The sequence below is a fragment of the Leptonotus elevatus genome, chromosome 19, assembly GCF_054856555.1.
Source record: "Leptonotus elevatus isolate MCC_2025b chromosome 19, RoL_Lele_1.0, whole genome shotgun sequence".
Taxonomy (NCBI): domain Eukaryota; kingdom Metazoa; phylum Chordata; class Actinopteri; order Syngnathiformes; family Syngnathidae; genus Leptonotus; species Leptonotus elevatus.
This window is the reverse complement of record NC_141257.1, coordinates 11,966,892-11,990,601: the sequence shown is the minus strand read 5'-3', so window position 1 is coordinate 11,990,601 and position 23,710 is coordinate 11,966,892. Positions and strand designations below refer to the sequence as shown.

Below are 23,710 nucleotides of genomic sequence, written 5' to 3'. Positions count from 1 at the left end.
CAAAATACCTTTTTTTTTTTGTTTTGTTTTTTTACAATCAGCTCTGCCATTGTACAATTTGAAAATAGAATTTTTGAAAAGGTTGGTATTTTGGTTAAAAATAAATAAATACATAAATAATTAAAAATCCGTAGAAATACCATCGTCTATGATGGAGCTCTCTGTTCATTAAATGTTTTTTCTTTTTTCCAAATAAGGCATGTTAAAAAAAGAAACATGTTGTTGCCATACTGTATATGTATAGCTGTATAAGTCAAATAAATTAAATAATTAATAATTCACTTTACCTTTGTAATAGTAGCTATGATGGCAACAATTTGAGGCTGGATTGGATGAATTTAATTTAGTATTTCCTATCCTATGTGAAAAAAAATTTCCTGTCAAAATTCCAATATATGTAAGGTTGAGTAGCATCTGGGAGGGATCGGGTTCAACCTTAGAGGTCCCCTGATAGAAGAGAAGGAGTATATGTATTGAAAAAATAAATAAATAAAAATAATCTCACATGAGAAATCCAAATCAGCACCTGTTTTACACCAGCTGCCACTGATGTAGTATAGACTCATGCAGTCTAAAGACTGTTAAACTTGTTGGAAGAGGATGACAGCACCAAAGAGACATAAACATTCTTTACATAGTGTTCATAGGAATGCTGAAGTAACATCTTCAACAGATCATGCACTAAGAAATGGGAGGCGCGTAATAACAAGCTGTCTCAAGACAAAAAGCCTTTAATTAATGATGTTCGGCTTGCAGTCGAAGTGAAGTCAATGCCAAGGAGGAGCCCATTGAATTTGTATATGTGTATATTATGATCATCTCATCAGTCTAAAGTTGCTATAGCTTAATGGTTGTGAAGAGGCAGCTTAAAAACAGCGGATCGAGAAATGAAAGTGGAATGAAGCTTTTCAAGGTTGTGGCAGAGGATGAAAGCTGTACATTTGATACATTTCCACTTAAATTGCTGATTTTTTTTTGTTCTTAGCAGCAGCTCTGAGCATGAAATACTGGGCCTCTTTCAGAGTTGCAGACAACGATACAAATGCTTATTCATCTGGTATCATCTGGATACTGTTTCTGACTACAACTTTCTGAAGCCAGATCAGGGATAACTAAATGATTAAAGGGGATAATTTATTTGTGTGATCACACCACAAAGCTTGACATGACATTTGTCACTTGACATATGGTGTAAAATATGAGCAGGCTTAGTCAACAGAACATCACACTGGCTGCTTTCATCTTGTCACCCAATTTGAATAAAATGTCACCTTTCGGTATGAAGCCCGTTTCCCTCTGGTAAATTCAAATTAAAGCACTAAGTAAACAAAAACAACTCATTTCTCATTGTTCCTCTATCATCTGCTTCCTCGCGTTGCATCTCTCAGTGTCACTATTCTCGATTTTCTAATGAGATTGCCAATCTTCGAAATATTTCGATTTTGTTTGAGTGAACGATTTGCATTTAAATCAGCATTTTCAAAATCTGAAAGGAGACCAGGGCCCAGTTGTTCAATTCTCGGTTAATTTAACCACTGTTTAACCCCTAACCGGCAGTTAAATTCTTAACCCGCCGTTAACTAACCGGCCGTTAAATATGCGTTGTTCAAAACACGGTTAGTCACGCTGTTTGTTAACGGCACCGTCAAAGTTAACCGTGCCGTTTACGTCACTGGTTAGCACCGATATATCCCACAATTCCTCTTTTTGTTTACTTCTGGGTCAACGAAAGAAATGGTTACTATCCAAACGAGCCCTGGTGCTCGGCGCAAAAAAAATAAATAAGCAGGAACTTTTCTGCTGATGAAGAAAACGTTATTCAATCAATGGTTGAAGCAACTTAGGAATTTTTATGAAATAATTAATTATTATTTTTTTAATTCATTATAATTTTTTTCTACTGTGTGTATTTTAAGTGAATGTTTTGTGTATTATTTTTGTATTTTTGCCAATATTTTTGTAGCATATAATATTGCATGTTTTTGTCTGATTTTGTTTCTCATATTTTTGCCGAACATATTTGTATTTTTAACTGATTTTTATTTTTTGTGTAATAGTTTGGAATTATTTGTCTTGTTTTTGTATTTACATACATCTCATATGTGTGTATTTTTCATCTAATATTTGTCACTATTACTAATATTTGTAATTGTTTTAAATTAAAATGTATAAAAAATTATAATTTATAATTTAAAATTAAATAATTAGCCGCTATTCACAGTGTTGTCAACATCACAGGTAACCTCTCTTTGGAATCACCTCCCAACTGTTTTGGAACCCGTTTAATTAAATGTTCTCGCGTCGTTGAGTACACAGAGTTCACCATAAAGACTCAGCACTGATTTACGCAACATAATTGTCATTGATTGTCGTATTAATGGTATTACAGTTGCAACTGCAGTTGTAATGCAGTAATCATGACAAAACGTTATTGTTATTATATATATTATAATAAAATTGGAAAAAGGAAAATATAGAGGTAACTGCCTGTATACAGACACAAAAATAAATTAATAAAACCACCATTTGGACCAGCAGCATAACACAATAACATAGTGGAGCTGAGTGTTCTTACAAATGAGGCAGAGGATTTATTCCTAAAATGTTATTTATTTATATTATTATCATTTTAAAAGACTGATACTTACTAATTTGGTCTGTAACATGTCGGAGCATTACATATGCAAAAATGTTGATCCCTGTTTTCCAAAATGAAAGCAGATGTTTGCAAATGTGCAAATTATGAGATTTAGATCATTTTAAATTAAACAAGACATTTAAACGACTAATGGAGTATCAAAATAATTCAAATTGAATTTGGCAGTTGACTAGTTGTCAATCAAATAATCGTTGTACTGAATCGCACCGAATCGAAATCCTACTGAATCGAACGAAACTCAATCTTTCCATTTTAAAATCGAACCGTCCTTGTATCGGATATATATATATATATATATATATATATATATATGTGACTCAAACTATAATCGAAAATGTGTATTTTTAATAACAGTGACTCACCAGGCAAGCTTGTTGACACATTGACCTGTGTGTAGAACCTCTTATTGGGTAGAAGCTCCGACACTCCATTCAAAGCCTCCACAGTGAAGGTGTAGTTAGTGTTGGGAAGGAGATTGACCACAGTCACTGTTCTCTCCGTCAGACCGACTTGCTGAGGCACAAAACCAATGCTGGCCCCGCAGGGCTCGCACTGCCTGCCAGCGCAGCGCCGGCAACCCACGCTGTAGGTCAAATCGACCCTGCCACCTGTGTCGGATGGCGCATCCCATTCCAAGATGAGAGTGGACTGCTTGACGGTGTAGACCAAGTCTCTGGGAGGTGAGGGGGGCCCTAAAAGACAAATAAATGCATTTTAGTTTACTTCATATCAGTTCATTTTTCAAAGAATTGCCTGTGTTTGCTTAAAAAATACGAATCACGTTTCAAGGATCACTTGCAGACACTAAAATGTCTTTCAACAGTTTTCACCCTCTCTGTCTCGTATTTAACTGTGATACTGCCATTAATCCACACCAGAGATTTGAATAAATCCGGTGCTGCTTCAAATTTTTGTCTCCACTCATGCTATACTGGACGTTTTATTTTATCACCACAGACTTCTTTTCAAGCAGTAATCCAGCCCAGGTTCTTCAGGACCATTTATCTCCATACAAAATGACTGCATTCTTTAAAATGTATCTCAAATACCTAAAATTCTGACTTTAATCACAGAGTTCTGATTTTAAAGTGAGAATTCTGACTTTAATTTCAGAATTCTGATTCAGAATTCTGACTCCTCACTTTAAATCTCAGGATTCTCACTTTAAAGAGAGAATTCTCACTTTTTTATCAGAATTGTGACTTCATAGTCAGAATTCTGACTTTATTTTTATGAAAATAAATTCTGACTTTAGTCTGACTCAAGTCAGAATTCTGACAGTAAAGTCAAAATTCTCATTTTAAAGTCAGAAGTCTGAGATTAACATCAGAATTCTGACTTTTATTCTCACTTTAAAGTGAGAATTCTGAGAATCAAGTCTGAATTCTCACTTTAAAGTCAGAATTCTGTGATTAAAGTCAGAATTTTAGGTATTTGAGATACATTTTAAAGAATGCAGTCATTTTGTATGGAGATAAATGGTCCTGAAGAAGTCGTAATTCTCACTAATAATAATAGTTTGCAGAACAATTTAATGTAATAGGATGGTGTTAATTCTGACAGACAAAAGCCTCTCACTAAATTTGAATAAACTTTAATAAACCCCTGGATAATAATGTGCCGCTGCCTCTAAATTAATACATCCCTTCCTCATTGTCTTCTCTCAGATCAATACAATTTTGGGTTTCATTTTAATCCTTGGTGTGCTCTCCTCCAGAGCATACAAAGTCATTAAGACTTCAACTTCTACGTGCAGAGCTTTTGCATGTCATTTTAAACCCCAGAGTGCTTACAAATACAATACGGAGGAGGTCAGCTGACTGAATTTAATCCTCGTCGTGCCTTGACTGACCTGCGCATGTCTTTTCGAGAGCTCAAGAGAGCCGAGGTCCATCAAAGCCCATGCATTTTATATGTCAATGTGTGTGTGCCCTGCATGATGACTAAGTAAAGGTGTGCTGCCATGTGCGTGAGCAAACCGCAGCTGTCCCCCAACTCCATTGGACCCGCATTGAGAACAAAATTACATAAGATCAGAAGAACATTTAGTGTGAATCCGCATGCATTTGATGTCGACCCAGCTGGGACTTTATCCACGTCTGCTCGGCCTTGCTAGAACTCGTTTCTGCTCTTTCTGCTTCATATTAAAAAACATAACCCGCTCCCCGTCCCACTCCCTGACTCATATCTCTTGCTATCTATTGCTCTTGTTGTACATTCTCCATCTGAGACAAACTTTATTTTAATGCGAATTTACATAAATCCTATCAGCCTGCAAAAAAATTGCCTGCTGCAAAATGTAAAGCAAATTCAAAAGTAATGCACTTTTTTTGCACCTATCATTGAAATCTACAGACATTTTTGCATTGATGGATTACTCCAAGCTACGAGTCAAAATAGCTTGGTTTTTGTCATTCTTGCTGGAAAGAAATGCACCTCGGATGACATTGGAACTCTTCACTTGAAAATGTAAAGTCACTTGTCAAAAAACATGGAAACCAATAACATTAAATAACACCATATTTAAATAAAAAAACAACCCTAAAAATGTTTATCCTGTGCAATATTCTTGATGTATCATGTTGATAATGTGCCACTATGCCAAAATATGCATTTAAGTCATAAAACAATGTAAGGTGACCATTAGTGCGGTAGTACCAAGGTTTTAGTTTTTTGTTTTAACTAAACTAATATTAACAAAATAACAACATTTTCCGCTAACAAAATAAAATAACGAAAAATTTAAAAATCTAACAAACTATGTCGGGCCAAATCCTCATAAATGACGATTTGGTAAATTTCATATTTTTGCAAAAAAAATATATTACTGGTCAGTCCGCATGCGTGGGTGTTATTTTTTATTTATTTTATTTTTAGATTTTTTTTTTTTTTTTACAAATGATTGACCAATCTTAAAGCAACACTTGGGAACTTTCTGTTTACTTTGATTATGGCGAGGCCATATGGACAAAAGCGGCATTGTTATGTCTGAAGGAAGACCACATTTCCTATGAGGACAAGCGCATTGTGTAGTTTTTTAGCTCACTCCAGCGAGTCAAATCCAGGCCAATGTTGATCCTTGACTGTCCTTTCATCCGGGGTAGCTTTTGACGTATGCCATAAAGCAGTCAGCATATTTGTAGTTTTTTGTGTGTCTGTGTTCCTACCATCCACCTCAAAGTTGCTTAGTGCCATTAAAAATGATACAGACCCCCTCAGGCCATGGCAAAAGTACCATTCAACTAGTTTTAAATCGATGTTTCATCAGAAGAGTTATGAAAATATTTTATTAAGGTTGAAAAGTTCCCTAGTGCTACTTTAAGTGTTGAAAACTGCTTGCTCTCTCATAATGCAATGCTAATGGTTGCACAAACATTCCGTTTTTGGGGGTCTCTTGAAAAGGGAGGATTTTGGGATTTTGGATTTTTCGGCCTGACACCACCGATTTATAAAACTAACAAAAACTATTACTACAGCAAAAAATTCCTTTCAGGTAGAATGTCAATGTATTTATTTTGGCAGCTTGACAGCATGGCCGCTAGCTGGTAAAAGGAAGGTCAAACAGTCATCTGGGAGTTGTGGTCTTTTGTGTTGCCTAATAGTGATGTCATCAAGCAGTAGCCAATCAAAAGCGCCACCAGATGACATCGCTCCTCGTGTTTTAGTTTTTTTCATACACAGTACAACTGGGTTTATTACTTCTCAACTGGACTTCAAGCCACAAATCCACTTTAGAAGGGATGGAAAGTGACACCATCAGACCTTTTTTTTTAAGACGTTAGGGTTGTAATGCATCTAACTTTAGAAGCAGCATTATGCGCTGCACTAATTGTACTACAATGTTTGTGGACTGTTATACAGTTCCTACATTAAATTTGTGGAGAGGTGTTTTTAAAATGTTTAAACATTTTGTAGTTTGTACTACACAATAATTACGTGATCTTAAAACAATAATCTTGCACACAAGAAATGCATTTTTAAACTAAAACTAATAACTAATAAAAACTAAACTAAAATTAAAAAAATAAAACTAACAAACCCGCTCTGAAAGCTAGTTTGTACTACACAATAAATATGTGATTTACAAAAAAAGAGCACGCAAGAAATACATTTTTAAAAACTAATACTAAAACTAGTAAAACCTAAACTAAAATGAAAAATAAAATAAAACTAACAACCCCGCTCTGAAAGCTAGTTTGTACTACACAATAATTACATGATTAAAAAAACAAATCTTTCATACAAGAAAAACTCAAATGAATACTAAAACTAATAAAAACTAAAATAAAATAAAAAATAAATACAACTAACAAAACCACTCTGAAAGCTAATTAAAACTAAAACGCAAAACGCAGAACGAAATTAAACTAACTATAATGAAAATTCAACTAACGAACTAATGCAACTATTCATCTAACTATCTATACAGTTTTTCCTCACTCATGTTATTATTGATTAAATTCCATATGCATGAAAACACTGCTCCTTCTCTTACTCCCTTTCTCTATGCTTGTGGAGGATTAGCCAAATCCGGGGATGATCATAATTACTGAATCAATTGTGTAATTAATGTGGCCATTAGGCTGCTATAAATGTTATCGCACGCGGATCGGAGAGCTCAGCAATCAATATTGTAATTAAACCACACCATAAAAGCCAGTATGACCACACACTCATGAATCTGCGTGCACACACAAGTGAATGTGAATGTATGCATAGAAAACATGTACGCACAGACCTAGTGACCCCGTGGTTTTAGTGCCCTGAGTACTCCCACAATATACAGCCCATTATTTTGCCATCTAATTACTAAGCTTTTTTCTATGCAGGAATCAATACGGCTCCCCTGTATGGTCTTTGTCCTATTGGCCCTGTAATGCATCTTTATTGGAAAGTTGTGGTATTTGGCATGCAAGGAGAGATGTGTGTGTGTGTGTGTGTGTGGGTGTGTGTGTGTGTGTGTGTGTGTGTGTGTGTTGGCAGGGGGGGTAAAGGATGAGGGATGAAATGATAATGTGCAGACAGTGGAGATGAAATTGTAGCGTGCGGCGTGTGCTTGTTGCTCCAGGACAGAGGGAAGAAATTTCAGTTTGACAGAAGGATGAAGAATAGCGTGGCAATATGTGCCTGTATGAAATGGATGAGCCGACGGAGAAAAGAGGAAATGAGAAGCGACAAAGAAGAGCGGTGAGTGCTGGTGATGAGTTAAAGGGGACCTATTATGCTAATTTCAAGCACTCGCTCGCTCTGTTTTTGTATTCAGAGATTACGATTATTCAGAGTTCAAAGCTGCAAGGAGAAGACCTCTGCCAAAACCACACAGTACATTTTATAGAGTACATTTGACTCTAAAAAGAGTCCAATTTACACTTTGAAGAGAGTAAAATACTACGAGAGAATTGGCAAAAAACGTTTTTCCACTCTAAGTAATTCTAAGTAAATTTTAGAAGGAAATTTGTTTAGTACATTTTACTAGTTTATTTAAAAAAAAACAGAAAAACTAGCTCTACCACCTGAGCTATGCCACTCCTACTGTTTGCTAACATCCAAAAGGAAACAAAATTTAATTTACAGAATTTAGCAAGAATCATGGAAGTTGACCACATAACGTGATGTGGCAGGCCGGATTTGGCACCCGGGCCTTGAGTTTGACTCCTGTAATGTAGAGCATCAGTGATTTTCTTTTCAGATCTTCAAAGAGTTCTTTGCCTTGAGGTGCCATGTTGAACTTTCAGTGACCAGCATGAGAGAGTGTGAGAGCTGTAAGACCAAATTTAGCACACCTGCTCCCTATTCACACTTGAGAACTTGTGGCACTAATGAGTCACATGACACTGGGGATGAAAAACTGTGCTCAATTGCAACATTTTCACTTTGGGGTGTACTCACTTTGTTGCCAGCGATTTAACTCATGGCTGTATTTTTAGTTATTTTGAGGGAACAATACATTTAAACTGTTATATAAGCTCTATATTGACTACTTTTCATTATGTCAAAGTGATATTTTTTCAGTGTTGTTCCATGAAAAGATATAATTAAATATCAAAAATGTGAGTGGTGTACTCACTTTTGTGAGATACTGTATATACTGTATACATTGATTTTTCTATAAAAACCATCGTAAGGAAAACGTCAAATTTTTTGCTTTTTATTAATATTAATATCAAATATAAATCACTGAGTGAGCTGAAATTGCACCCAGTTGTCCAAAACATGTTGAAGTTCAAAGTGGCACCATCCAAAATTTCAAAATTATTATTGTCATTATTATATATGGGAAACAACATTTTATGGTACACATGAGTAAAAATGTCCACATTTTGTCCTATTAACTCCCATTATAAATCAGAATTGTTCATGTTTTTTTGATGCACTGTACACCTGATGTGTTATAGTGCATTTCCCTTCGATTACCCAATTTATCCCTTCACTGGGGCATCAACTGAATGCTGACTTATGTGCTTCCTATGTACCCATTCTTACACAAAAACAAGAAAGCACGGTTGGGATCGAGAGCTCAGGCCTGTGAGCGTGTGTGGACGCAATAACAGTGATGTGGACACACGTATGAGTGTGTGATGAGTGTATGTGTGTGTGTGTGTGTGTGCGTGAATATTCCAATTTGAATGTGTTTTTATATATATGCAGATGATAGTTACTTGTGCTCTTAGGACAATATTGCTTTTATTATCCATAGAGGGTTTAAAAAACAAATAAATACATAAAAACTATATATGTATGGATAGGTCTGATGCCACTGAACAATTTCAGTGGTCGCAAGTAAATAAAAATTCAGAAATGACTTAGATATCACACTTCCAATAGTGAACCAAATTTTGGCTCATTTTACTTATGTGTCGTGAAAAAAAATTACGTTACAAGGTTAAAAAACTTTTTGTAAAGCATGCTGAATTCTGTTGTACATCGTGGTGCCTTAAAATCACTGACAGCACTGAAGCAGAAAAATACTCAAAGTAATTTCTTTTACTTGGCTTGAGCTCATTATTTGAAGATGTGCAATGAGGGGAAAACATAATAGCCTCCTTTTAAGAAGTCAGACTGCATTGAGGTGGTCCATTGAATGACTCTTCTGCATAATGGTAATATCAGCAAATGCATGCCAAATGGTTGAAAATGTGTTAGGTGTGGAGAGGATGTAATGGTTTAAGATAAAGAAAATGGCTTATGGGTTTATTTTACACGTAATGTGAACCTAATGTTAAAAGATGTAGAACGGGGAAGGAATATCGGTGGGAGTAGAGAATAAAATGTTAAATAAAGACAAAAGAGGTGTATAGAGACAGAATATGTGTTTAGGAGGCTTTTTAGGGTGAAGGCACAAGATAAAATGCGTTACAGTTAGTGGAAAGTAGACCTTGAAACATGGAATGTATTTTTTGTTCTCTCCAGGGGAGCATCAACTACTAAATCGTATCAAATGAGGACTGGATTTAGCTGTTATCTCCACATTCTTGATATCATTGTGCAGCTAAATCTGCACAAAATGAAACCAGCCTGAAAAAGTCATTTTAATAAAGAAATAAGATGTATGCTCGGGTCACTGACTGCAAAACATCTATTAGTTTCATGAAAAAAAGCACAAGATGCATACTGTATACTGTCTTTATCTTAGGGGCGTGCTTGGCAATTTTTCAATGAAATTCAATCGCAGAGGAGGTACAAAAGGTGAAGGTTTAGGTGGAGTGAGAAAGATGAGATGGGAAATGAAGGGATGAGGAGGTACAGAATGGAGGATGAGGATGGATGTTCATGAAGGGGAGCAGGGGAGGAGGTTGCAGGTCATATGGGGGGGTGACAGATAAGAGGCTATAGAGTGAAGGACAAGGGGAATACACGGATAAAGTGATTCCTTAACAAGCAAATGGAGGTGTGACATACTGTCGACCAGCCAGAATGACCACCAAGAAACATAAAAATAACAACAACCAAAGAAAAAAACATAAGGAATGAGGAGAGTTAAACTGTGCCCCTTCAAAGTGAGGGGGCTCAGTATGAACCTGGAAAAAAACAGCATATACAACATTACAAAAGAACGCTAAGACGTGCAAGAAACCTCCAAAATAAGAATTAAGACGTAAACAAATGTAAGATGTTTTTACGTGTGCATGGCGAGGAGGGGGAGTCCAGCGGAGTTCTGAAGTGGTCCTCTTCGCACACGCACACCACTGAGCCATCATCCTCGGAAACACTGTTTGCAGGACAGGGGAAGCACTCCTGCTGCCTGGAAGACATCTTGTATGATCCAGGGGGACATGCTGCAAGATACACACACAAACACACAAAACATCAGACAGGCACATTTAATTCTATTTTGCAGCTTTTGCTTGACATAAACACAGTCTTTTAAAGGTACTATATCACGGTATTTTAAGCCCTTCTTAACTATAGGCATATAATGGTTAAATCTTACCTTTGACCCCATGGCAATGTAATTTTTAATGAAATATTAGGTATTTTGCTGGCTATTTTTCTAACGCGGAAGTAAAACGTCCGGTTCAGTAAAACCCCGCCTCTCCCCGTGCAGTTGCCGCGCCCCTCTCATCTTAAGCACCGCCCACAAAAATGCATTTGAGCACTCGTCTGAGTGGCCACGCAAGACCGGCCAGCCCATGCAGTACAATTGTGTCTTCTTTAAATGTGAAAATTGGATGGATGTTCAATTCTTCAATAAACATTTGAAACAAAACGCCTCTTTTACTGCAAGAAATCATAGTGGAGGAGGGGGGAGGAAAGAAAAAAAAAATCCCTGAGTGGGACGCAAACTCATGGGAATTTAAGACGGCCAATTGCCATTGCACTTTGGCATTGCAAATGTGAAGGATAATTGATTGCTTTGAATTCATTTGGACAGAACGTTTACAGATAAAGGCTACTTTTATCACTGTCCTGCGAGCATGCAGGACTCAGAGAAAGTGGGCGTGTGTTTAGCCGGCATAGGCGGTGCGCGGGTGGGTCCGCACCTAATTACATCATAGAGTGAGAACCCCTTACTTTTCTCAGGTTGGGAGGGGCTGGTGCTAGAAGAGCAGAATGACCTACACTTACTCATAGAGAGGCAAATGGAGGAAAACACCACTTGGGTGATGTTTTTGGTGAGGAATTAGCATTTCAACATGGCTACAAGCTCAAAAAAGTTGATTTTTCACATTACTGTCCCTTTAAGAGACTTTCTATCTACTTGACAATTTGTTATATTGATAACATGACATAGATGCTAGTGTTGTAGTCAAGACCACACCAACCAAGACCAAGTTATTGAGACTAGAAAGTATCAAGACCAAGACAAGACCAAGACTTTTGGAGGTCGAGACCGAGTAAAGCCCAACACTGAATATATGAGAAAAATAAAGAAATCACAAAAAAAAACTGCATAAAATGACCAGTATTTTTTTTTGCATTGCATTTGCAAAATAATAATAATAATAATTAAAAAAAAAATGCTATTGTTTTTAAAATAGTACAAAAAAACTCCTAAATCTCAAATTTAAGCAAATGTGTTGTTTAACCAAATTGCCCTGACAAGCTATGATAAACGTCATTTAACAAAGACTATTTTAAAGAAAACGTCAGGAATAAGGCTTAAGCTGAGGGTGCACTCACACTAGGGCCATTTCTTCCGTATCGTACTGAAACCTGATTGCTCTCCCTTCCCTGTTCTCCTCCGGCCCGCACTCACATTACTCTAACCAAACCGTGCCCGGGCCCAGTTGGTCGTGATAAAAACACAAAATATATATATTAATAAATATCATAAGCGGGTAATAAAATGAATAATAATACATTTATAACACAGGATAAATGATTAAATATGAGTAGGTAAACAAGTAAGGAAAATAAATGTCAATAAATTAATAACTCATATTTTCTTTTTTCTATCTATTAAACTCGGGGCACTAAGTAGTAGACCGCCAGTCCTCCTGTTTTGCCTCTTGTTGGTGATGATTGTTTTTTGGGTTTCTTGAATGAGTTGTGACTGTGAAGACAAATTTCTTGTGTGTTTTTAAATACGTTTCTGATTTTGATACATTGCTTCGGTTATGTTTTCATTTCCGTTTGTTTGGACTACAAAACAACTAAAACACATTTAGAAACAGGTACTGATTAAAATAAAGTTTAAAGTGGTGTCTAACTTGATTTCAGACTCCATAGGTAGTTCTTGAAAGTGGGAAAATAAGAACAAATAAAGAAATGAAAGCGGACGTGAGTGAATCTGCAGATGAGAAAATAAGACTTTGCCTAAATCCATTTGACAGAAACAATTTCCCCATCACGCGTGATCAGCGGTCGTCACAAGTAGCATCAAAGAACACAACAACTCAAAAATAAATAAATAAAACAACACCAGGCGGAACGTGCCAACCTATAATTTTCAAAAGTCCATTTTCGGGTGTTGCTTTCATCCGTCCCACTCTATTTGCGAGACGTTTGAAGTATCTGCAACCGTTCTCGAGTGCAACTGCTTCCACTCAAGAGCGCAACCAAAAAAAGGTGTGAATATGGTTGAGGGTGATAAGCACTTATGACCTTACATGCGAGTCCACTACACGCCATGCATCCCCAGCTTAATGAAGCTCAACGCACGCGTGACAAGACGGCTCGCATAAACACATGCAGAATCAAAAAAGTGGCTATTTCGCACTGGCGCTATGCGGTTTCATTTTACACTTGCCGTGCCTTTGGAGCAGGTGATAATGGGTGTGAAATCAGGATGCCAGCTCCTGCTCAATACTCTGATCTCCCTTCTGAGACTATATGATAAACAATGGGTATGCATTAGCAGCTTCTTCGCTACTCTCTCGTCACGTTCCACCGTCTCCCATCAAAAACACATTACCTCCCAAAGGGCTGCTTCTTTTAGGGTTAACACTTAAAGCTTGAGCCAAGTTTAATATTCAGGCTGTCAACGAGCAGACAGGTAGATTTTCAAAGAAGAAAACAAAAATCACCGCACGGGTAAAATACTGTCTTATGGGATGTTGTTTGTTCATAGCTTATTTTGCAACTATAACTTTCCGTACGCCCACAAAGTGGACACTGTAAAATAGGTAGCACCTGTCTAGAGCTAGCCTTCAGGCTATGTACTCTTATGAGCACATAAATATGGTTGGCTTCTGGGATCATCACAAATCTTGCTGCTACCATCAAAAATACGATACGGAATGCTACTGAAAGGCTGTGCAAGAGAGGCATGGCTCAGGTGACGGAGTTGCCGTCTAACGATTGGAAATTTGACTCCCAGTGCAGTTTAAATTTCATTGAAGTTTTTTTTTTTTTTTTACACCTTAACTTCTGTTGCTGTGTCCTGTGTTTGTAGCATAAGCCAACATTTTAAAATAACTCAAGAACTTTCAAGGTCGGCATAGGCAACTACCAAAAATTTTACGCTGAAAGTTTGTTTTTGCATTTTCTGCCATAAAAACCATATGTTGGTCCATACTATATACAAGTGTTAATGGGGAAAGTGTTAAATGCAGAGTTGATCTAACACTATGTGATCAACTAACAAATATACTAATTTAAATCTGAAAATATTAAAATTACACAACCTAGAAACGTATACATAATTTTTTTTAATACTTTGTCCTTCACTCCCCAAAATGTATTCATATGATTTAAATGTTTTTTTTATGCTAGAGCATACAGAAAGCTTTGATACAGCTTCTGACATTAAGAGGTTGCTTAAAGCAATGGTAGTTATTACAAAAACGGCCAGCAGGCGGCAGCAGAGTATAAGAGATCAACCAGGGCCATGTTGCAACAAGCTCTTTCCCCCACTGTTTTAAACATATTTGTGAATAATGATGAAACTTAGCTACAGTATATTCTAATGCTAATTGCTGAAAAACAGAAACAGAGAAATATATATGTTTTCCTGATGAAAGAAGAGGCTTTCATCTTTCTTTTGGTAGGTTCCATGTTTGATAGCAATAGACCACAATATTCTGTGGGCCTTGCAAAACCAGACAAAATCTAGTGAAACAGCCAGGAGCGAAGGGGGTTGCTTCAGTGAAAATGGCTGCGCGTGAATAAGTTAGAGTTAAAATCAACTCCCAAAAATGGAACCCTGAAAGTTTGTTTTTGCATTTTCTGCTATAAAAAACACATGCCGACTTCTTTCTCCAATTTTATCGGACAAGCTTCAAATTTTGCCACACCATCCAGAAGATGCGTTTTAATAATGGGGGTCTAATAGCCCAGTACGAGCTGCTCGGATAACAAAACGAGGCTGCTTTTCTACGCCAATCATCTTCCACGGCAAGGGATCATTTTGCAGGGCCAACAAAAGTCAAGGTCGCGTCAGTCGTCTGTCAATAAAATGTGGAATCTTAAAAAAGAAGCAGGGACGGAAGGAACTGATGCTTACCAACAATATCACGCTTGATCTTTATTTGCCTTTCATAGTTTTAATATATACTGTACGTGTTAACTGGAAATGAGTATTTTAGGGAGGAGAGACAGAAGGAAAGATCTGCCAGGACAGCTGGCAAAGCAACTGATCAATTTGTCCAATGTGTCGACTGGGAGGCTCGATTAAATAGAACATGGCAGCGCATGTACACACGCACACACGCACACACGCACACACGCTCTTATTCATATCTCTTCCTTGGAGGTGTTAGACTAAAGATATGCAGTCACATTCCAAGATGGGGGACGCGGCCGGAGACCAACTGCTGCGGGGAGACAGTGAGGAAAAACCGATCCGCCGGCGGACAGATGCGCCCGAGACGGCGGCCTACGTACTGTGCAAAGAGAGGACAATAAACAGCGAGGGAAAATGGACTCCTTCAGTTTGACAGATAGACAGAGTCAGACTACTGATAAGCAAACACGCAGCGCATACAGATGAGAGCCGCTGAAAGAAACGAGCGTTTGAGTTGACAGCGAGCGGGACTGAGGTCTTCTATAGTGGGAATATAAGAGACTGTGGCATGGCCTGTCATGTAGAAATGCTTTCAAGCCGGAGGGAAGTGAGGATGCGTTCACACTTTTAATTTGGATCTCGGGACCGCGCTAAAGCACATTTTTGCATTGTAGATTACTTTCACGGCCAGAGTTTGCGTTCCCCATCGGTTGATGACACTATACACTGCACATTGGATATATCATTGGCAAGCATTTGGTAAGGTTGTGTGACACAACTCAAACGTTCAAAACACTATCATTATCATTGTTTATATGGTTGTACTGGGTCACTGGATCAGTACCAGATCGTACATTTTCATAGCTCCTTATAGGGTAAGACAAGTCAAAAATTAGGGATAGACCGATATCGGCCTGGTCGATTATCGGCACCGATATTGGGTATTTTGATGAATATCGGTATCTGCCTTTATTCACAATCTGACAGCCAATAAAAGGTCAAGCTAAAACCATTTTCATCTCAGGGAATTCTTTATTAAAATTTTCAGTTAACTTTATAAGAGATACTGCTAAACCTGGGAACCTTCTAAACCTTTTGTTTTTGTTCGACAATAAAACAAAGAAATAAAGTTTAAGATTTCAGTTATTTTTGAATTTTGGAAAAAAATGAGCTATAGTATTTACTCTTTTAAAGTTCCATTTAACTTTTAAGACATATTGATAACCTTGGGGGCTCCCTGAACTTTTTTTTGTTTTGTTTTTAATTTAAAATGAAGTATATTGTCTAAGATGTACCCCCCCCCCCCAAAAAAAAACAAACTTCTACATTATGAAAACAAATGTTCAGAATAAGCATTAATGCTTTAAAACATTACAACAAAGTCAAGATTGGCATTTGTATTTAAAAAAAAAAGTCACACCAATATCCAACACCCCCACCCCCACCTTACTGAAAACGAATATCGGCTTCAAATATCGGTTATCGGCCTCCTTGACTATAATAATCGGTATCTGTATCGTCCCTGAAAAAAAACATATTGGGCAATCTCTAAAAACGGCAGCCATCTTGTCATCTTCTATCGACTGAAAATTATATCGCAGTTGTTCAGGGCTCAGGTATCGACCAATCACGGTTCACCTGCTTTCTGGGTTTGGTTTGGGTTTGGGTTTGTGTGGTCGCAAGTAAAAAAAAATATTCAGAAATGACTCCGATATCACACTTCCAACCCAAATTTTGGCTCATTTTGCTTTTACAAATAATTATTAAATTGTCACTTAGTATAATTATTATCAAACAATGCACATACAACGTGAGAGCTGGCCGCCAATATTGCAGTTCACATAACACATAACATTACCAAGTGTGACTTGAAAAAGTGTAAGGTCACCACACTTGAATAGAATTTTGCCTTTGAGAAGAAAATCAATTTGAAGTTACCTTTATATTTTCCATCGCTTCAATTAACCTTAAACATGAACATTAATAAATCATGAAGCACTTAACACAATAAATGTGAGCCCCGCTGATTGCCCACAATAATTAATATTAATCACAGTTTAAAAAAAAAGAAAAGAAAAAGGTCTGCTTAAGAAACTTACATGAAGTTAAAAACATCTTTAGAGGTCTTGTAGGCCACATCAAACAATACAAATTCAATGACGCCGTCATTGTATCACTTAACATTGATTTGAAATGTCAGGGTGTTTGGTTTCATGATGATAAAAAGGTAGAGGTGTGAGAGAGCTAATGGCGTGAAGGGGAGATACAAGGGAGGCAGGATGTGATTCCAGCAGGTGGAAATTAATAATTCAGAGAGCTTTAATTCACATCAGTGCCCTCCGTGCGCCTGATGCTGATTCCGATGCTAATTCTTTCAGCAGCTAGGCAGCTTTAAGTTGTGCGAAATGAATACTCATTACGGTGAAGGTCTCTTTTGCACACACACACACACACACAAACTCAAGTCCTCTGTGTCAGACAGGTAGGGAAGCAATGACTGATCTGTTTAAGTCTTGGGCGCTAGGGCAGATTATTATTAAAAATGTGGAATGCTGGGGCTGTTATTATGCCTGATTTGGGATTCTGTTCACATTTTCTCCAATAATAGTATACAATAAAAAGTGAAAATGTAACTTTTGTAGAGCGTTCATGGAAAATAAATCACAAAAATGCAGGGTTGGATTTCACAGAATTATTATTATTATATTTACTTTACAGTAATTTAAATAAAAATATGATTCCTAAATTGAACAAGAATGTAGAATCCACATGAAGGCAAAGCAAGACATCATCATTAGAATTATTAAGGATGTTCGATACCATTTTTTTTCAGACTAATTCCAGTATCAGATTCATCTTGTGTAGTCACCGATCTGAAGTACTAATACCAGTAGTACTTTTGATACATAAAATCCCCCCCCCCCACTCACCCCAAAATTAAAGACATCTCATTTTACATAAAAACCTATATATTGCATTTTTCCTTAAAAATTAATGAAAATTAATGACTATTTTCTATTCTAATTTCTAGTTCATGCATCATAAAATGGCCACAAGACAAGACACAGCCGGCAGCCAACACTGATATCGACTGCCGATGCATATCGGTACTTGCCCATCGCTGACATTTTTTTTATTTTTTATTTAATGTTTTCAGGTTATATTAATTAATAGGGATGGATGAGTACCTATACAAGATATCAGTACCAGGTTAACACCCAGCTTTCTTTCAAGGTATCTGTACTTGCGACCCGTTTTATAATCAGAAACAAAAAATGAAAGGGCTCTGGATGGTGAGATGGTGCCGTCGCTTGCCTTTGGTGCAGGTTCACTTCCCGCCCGTGAGACCATGTTTGTGTGTGTTTGAGTGAATGTGTGTGTGTACAAAATAAAAAAAATAAAAATAAAATGAAAAGAAAAATTAATAAAATAGAAGAATAGAAAATTGCCATTATTTTCAGACAATTTTAAGGAAAATGCTATACTGGGATAGTTAGGTCTTCCTTTAAAACTCTTTTACCGCCCAAAAACGTTTAATGACCTTGACTAAAATCCAAATGAATGCCACCCAAAACGTTAATTGACGTTTACAACGTTTTTTTCTTTCTCAATGGGCAGCGCAGTATTCCTTTTGTGAATGGGTGTAAAAGTCACAAAACAGCCACTAACTATGGCCAGCAGATGGCAGCATTGTATCTGTTTTCAATGTTCTGCCGTGTATGCAATTACAGTGAAACATGGCGGATCTTAGGAAATAGAACTTTTCAAGGATGACGTGAATGATCAAAGCCTTTGTCACATTAAATCAAAATTACAAAGCGTCACTAAACAAAAAATATTAGTGTCAAAGTCACTGTTGTGCAGAAAATGTATCTTTTCACAAAAAGCTCATTTTCTCATTATGTCACTCAAATGACCTATTTTCAAATGGTGATTACTAAAGAACGGAATAAGGTAGAAACATACTTTGAATGGAACGCAATCTTTCATTTGGTACCCAGCATGTTAGTGTAGTCAAAGTACACAATATTCTGTTTGCCTTAAAAGATGAGTTAAAATGCTCGAAATCGGCTGGCACTGTCTGGGTTGTTTTTTGATAACGTGTGGCAGTAAAAGACTTAAATATATCGATAATTGTTTTGGGGGGAACATTTTATGTATCAAAAGTACTAGTGGTATCAGTGTATGGTATCAGTGTCGTGTCTACTGGTGTTAGTAAAAATATTAAAAAAAATTGCAATCTTACTTAAAGCATCGACTGTACAATAGTCGACTCAACAGTTCTATAATAATAATAATAATAATAATAATAATACCAATGGTGATCTTAGATCTCACATCATTTCTGGATGTTTTGCATGTAATATTTTGCCATTGTCATTTGTCATTTGAAGGGGAAGGTCTGACAGTAAAACAGCAATCCTGGTCAGTGATGTCACCTGATCCAAAATTATTTTCACGCCTAACAGGCTGACATTAAGTAAATAATAAAAACTGCCCCTTGGCGCTCCTTTTGAAGACAACAATCGTGCCTTGCGCCGCACGCATCGTGATAATGTGTCTCGCCGCTTTGAAGATACGACGACCACGTCGGTCTGAATGAAAGGATAAATCCCCGCCATTAGCTGGGAAGTAAAGACCTCATTGGTGTCCACTCAGTGACTGACTGCCGCCTTACAATGTAATCAGGGAGCTCATGCTTTGAGCTTCGGCGCCATTCAGGTCAAAGCTTTGCTTTATCGTTTTATTCGTGGTTCTGCTCTGGTTACCGCAGACAGACATCATACGGAGGATAACTGGGAGTATTAATGTCAGCGGCGCTGTGTACGAGCTTTACACTGGAGACGCTTCTAATTCTGCTGATGCACAGAACGTGATACATCCATGCAACAGAAAAACACACAAAAGTGGCTTGCTCACTGAGGCCTGCACATAAAAAAGGGAATTGACATTACAAGGGTAGTTACTTACAATAAAATCACCTATCAGTAATTTATAGTGAAATTCTTACCACTTCAGCAAATGTATACCACAACAAACCATAATTATGAGCACAGTTAAATTCATTAGTTAAGACAACATAAAAACAGAACCTAATTGCATCATAAGCAGCAGTTTTAAAAACAGCTTCTTTATTGGATCTCATTAGATCGTGCAGGTGCTAATGTTGTGGCCAATAAATGTATACAGACCTTAATTAGGCAAATCACCAAGACAATAATAGAACACAACAACATCTGTATTTTGTGAAGACAGACTCTCACTTGGGACAGGAAGTTGAGTAACCTGTATTTTCACCAAACACACAGAAGTCAATCAGGAACTGTTGACAGAGCTTTGTCTTCTATTTGTCCTATGTTGTCATCTTCCCCTCCACCGTCTGCCTCACTTGAATGTTTACTTTCCTCCATTTTCATTTTCTTGAATAACACTTGACTGCTAAGAGTTATGTGCCCTAAAAAACATGCCCTGCCTTACGTGACCCATTCATTTACTATCTCCAAAGACCTGACGTTTTCTTCAGGTTTTCTCTTATTCATGTCAGAGCGAGGAGTATTTCATAATTCAAACTGATAAACTGTTATTTCTGTTCAATAGTCAACCAAGGTAGCATGAGATTTCGACCAATAAGGATTAGCTTTTGCAAATCAGTTCGTACAAGAGCACATCTCATCTGCACCAGGTGAGGTGTGGGCAGGTGCTTTTGTCTGGGGCGACAGGTTAACATTTTGAGATTCATATATATATAAATATATATATATATTATATTTCATTATTTATAACAGACAACTGACAACTAGCGAGCTAATAACTAGATAGCTTTATCAATGCTTGCTAGCATTACAGGTTAACACTGAGATTCATATAACTTTTTTTAACATTGGATAACTAATAATTACCTAGTTAGTAACTAGATAGCTTTATTAGCTTTATTAGTAGCTAGCATAAATAGGTTAACACTTTGAGATCTAACTTTAACATTAGATAACTAATAACTTGCAAGTTAGTAACTAGATAGCTTCATTAGCTTTATCAGTAGCTAGCATTAATAGGTTTAACACTTGTGACATCCCGGTTAACACTGAGATTTTGTGTAAATTTAACTTTGGATAACTAATAACTCGCTAGTTAGTAACTAGATAGCTTTATTAGCTTTATTAGGAGCTAGCATTAATATATTGACACTTGTGACAGGTTAACAATTAGATTAATGTAACCGTTTAACAGATGACTAATAACTGGCGAGTTAGTAACTAGATAGCTTAATTAGCTTTATTAGTAGCTAGCATTAATAGGTTCAACACTTGTGACAGGTTAACACTGAGATTAATATAACTAATAACTAGTGAGTTAGTAACTAGATAGCTTCATTAGCTTTATTAGTAGCTAGCTAGCTAGCTGAAAAGGCTGCTTAGTTTCAGAGGCTCAAAAGAGCAATACGGTTTGGCAGATGGTCTACCGCTAATGCCGACATGTTTCTTCCTGACTTGTATCTGTGGACGTTGTCAGAGCGTTGTAGAACGTAATGTGTATGTATATACAATGATAGAACACAGAAAAATAGCTACTATACAAAAAAACACTCACCAAACAAGGCCTAACCATGGCAAAACTTGTGAGTGACAGTGAGATGCTGGGAAATATGCTTTCCATCCCACTATGGATCACCTCCAAGTTCTGATGCGCCCTATTACATACTGTCATTATTTATTTTGTTCACCCTGCTTTTACTATGTCTGCCTAGGTTTCTTTTATATACCATGACTGCCATGGCCTATTTTTTGACAGTTTAAAAACCTTCTTATTCGACAATGAAAATCACTCATCACGTCTCTCTCTTCTTTTGTCCACGGTGGCCACAGCAATTACATTCCAGGCAACAAGATGCACATTCAAGAAATAGCCATCATGCACGATATGCATCTTTAACTACTATCATTGCAGTTTGTTGATGACCCCTCAAATGTATGCACCACAGTTCTAGACACACAAAGAGCATTACTATCGACTTAAAAGGTATGCTGTATATCTATCATATAAGACTGTGCAGCGGTATGTAAATCCTTGGCTGCATAGTGTGTGCTGTAATGTCAAGTATCAAATCTTAAATACGGGCTGAGCTGACAACAGCATTCTCCATCACATGTGGGGGTCGGAGAGGATTTTAACTAGCTACTGACAATATAATTAGCTCACTTGAAGATTCACTGATTGGTTGTGATATGTGCTGAAGAATCCCTCTTTGAAATCCATTTAGAAGACACTAAGGAGCCATAATCAGACTGTAAAGTGGACTGACAGGATGTGTTTCAAGTGGTTTGGAGGAAAAGAGAAAACAAGATTTTTGTCAGAGATAAGGAATACGGAAGCAGGGTGGGGGTTGTGGGGGGCAGGGGGCAACAGCCTTTGGAATTGTTTTCTACACTGACAGTGCCTTGCGAAAGGATTAGCCCCCCTTGAACTTTTTAACCTTCTGTCACATTTTAGTTGGCTGCACTGAGAGAAAAGGGGTCGTTTTTATTAATTTATTTTTAATTTTTTTGAGAGCAGCCTTCCCGAGTCAACATGTCGTTATCATTGCGCTCTCTTTTTTTTTTGCGTGTGTGTGTGTGTGTGTATGTGCGTGCGTGCATGCGAGTTTGTGCTCTTTAATTCACCTGAAACCTGTTAAAAATACCACACCTTTCACCTTAACCGGATACTTAAGTCCCGCCAGAGTTGTGAAGTTGTTCAAAGAAAAAAAAGATGAAACAAAGTGAAAACCAGACACCGCCTACCACCCACAGAAAGACAAAACCAGAATCTTTCACCAACGCCAGAAACATCTAAATTCCAACATATTAGGGAGGCCTCAAGAGACCAGAGGAAAAACTAAGAAAGGAAGCTTTTATTTTTTCCAGTTTTTTGTTTTGTTTAAAATATCGTATAACTTTCATTCCACTTCACGATTGTGTCTCACTTGGTGTTGATTAAAAACAAAAAAAAAATCTAACTTATCTTTATGTTTGAAGCCTGCACTCTAAAAACAGTTGGGTCAAAAGTAACTCAATTATGGATCAAAAATTGACCAATCTACTTCATGAGTCAGTTTGACCCAACTTTCTGAGTTGTTTTATACAAAATGACGCAATTATTATTATTAATTTTTTTTAAAGATCCATTTCTTGACTCAAAGTTGGGTCAAGTTGACCAAAGTAGAGGATCGGTCCTTTTTTTGCCCAACTGATTTTAAGAATGTGAACTGTGGCAAAAGGTAAAAAATTTCAAGGAGGCATTTTCAGCCAGATTGTGTATGAGCACACGTGTGTGGGTGTGTGTGTGTGTGCGTTTCCTCATCACCGACATGACAGCCATAGCGGCAGTCGTCAGCAAACATGTTTGCATGAGAATGTCAGGCAATTTCAGGTCGAGCGCTTTGAGAAATGAGATTCAATGTTCTGCTTCTTTTTGACAGTTACGCCATTGGGGCGGTGTGCGCTTATTTTGTGTGCACGCGCATGTGTGCACGTGCGTCGCCTGCTTGTCACATTTCACTAACACACAATTTCTCCTTCAGAGCAAAGATTAGCTTAGGTAAGAGAAGTAATATTGATTTGTAATGCTGCTGAAGGTTGGGCATGCTCACAACCTTTTAGAAACCGCTGCTGCTTTGCAAAGGCATTGTG

The 23,710-nt window shown here is 37.3% G+C and overlaps 1 protein-coding gene across 3 annotated transcripts in view; it reads right to left on the bottom strand.

Annotated features, from left to right (window-relative positions):
* Nucleotides 1–23,710, bottom strand: part of epha10 (EPH receptor A10) — a 197,138-nt gene that overhangs the window by 68,899 nt on the left and 104,529 nt on the right. For all 3 annotated transcript variants that reach the window (XM_086061976.1, XM_086061977.1, XM_086061978.1), the window contains exons 4-5: nt 10,780–10,935; nt 3,022–3,351 (exon numbers count right to left, since the gene is read on the bottom strand). In XM_086061976.1, coding sequence (XP_085918102.1) covers nt 3,022–3,351; nt 10,780–10,935 — 486 coding nt within the window. The remainder of the gene's footprint in view (nt 1–3,021; nt 3,352–10,779; nt 10,936–23,710) is intronic.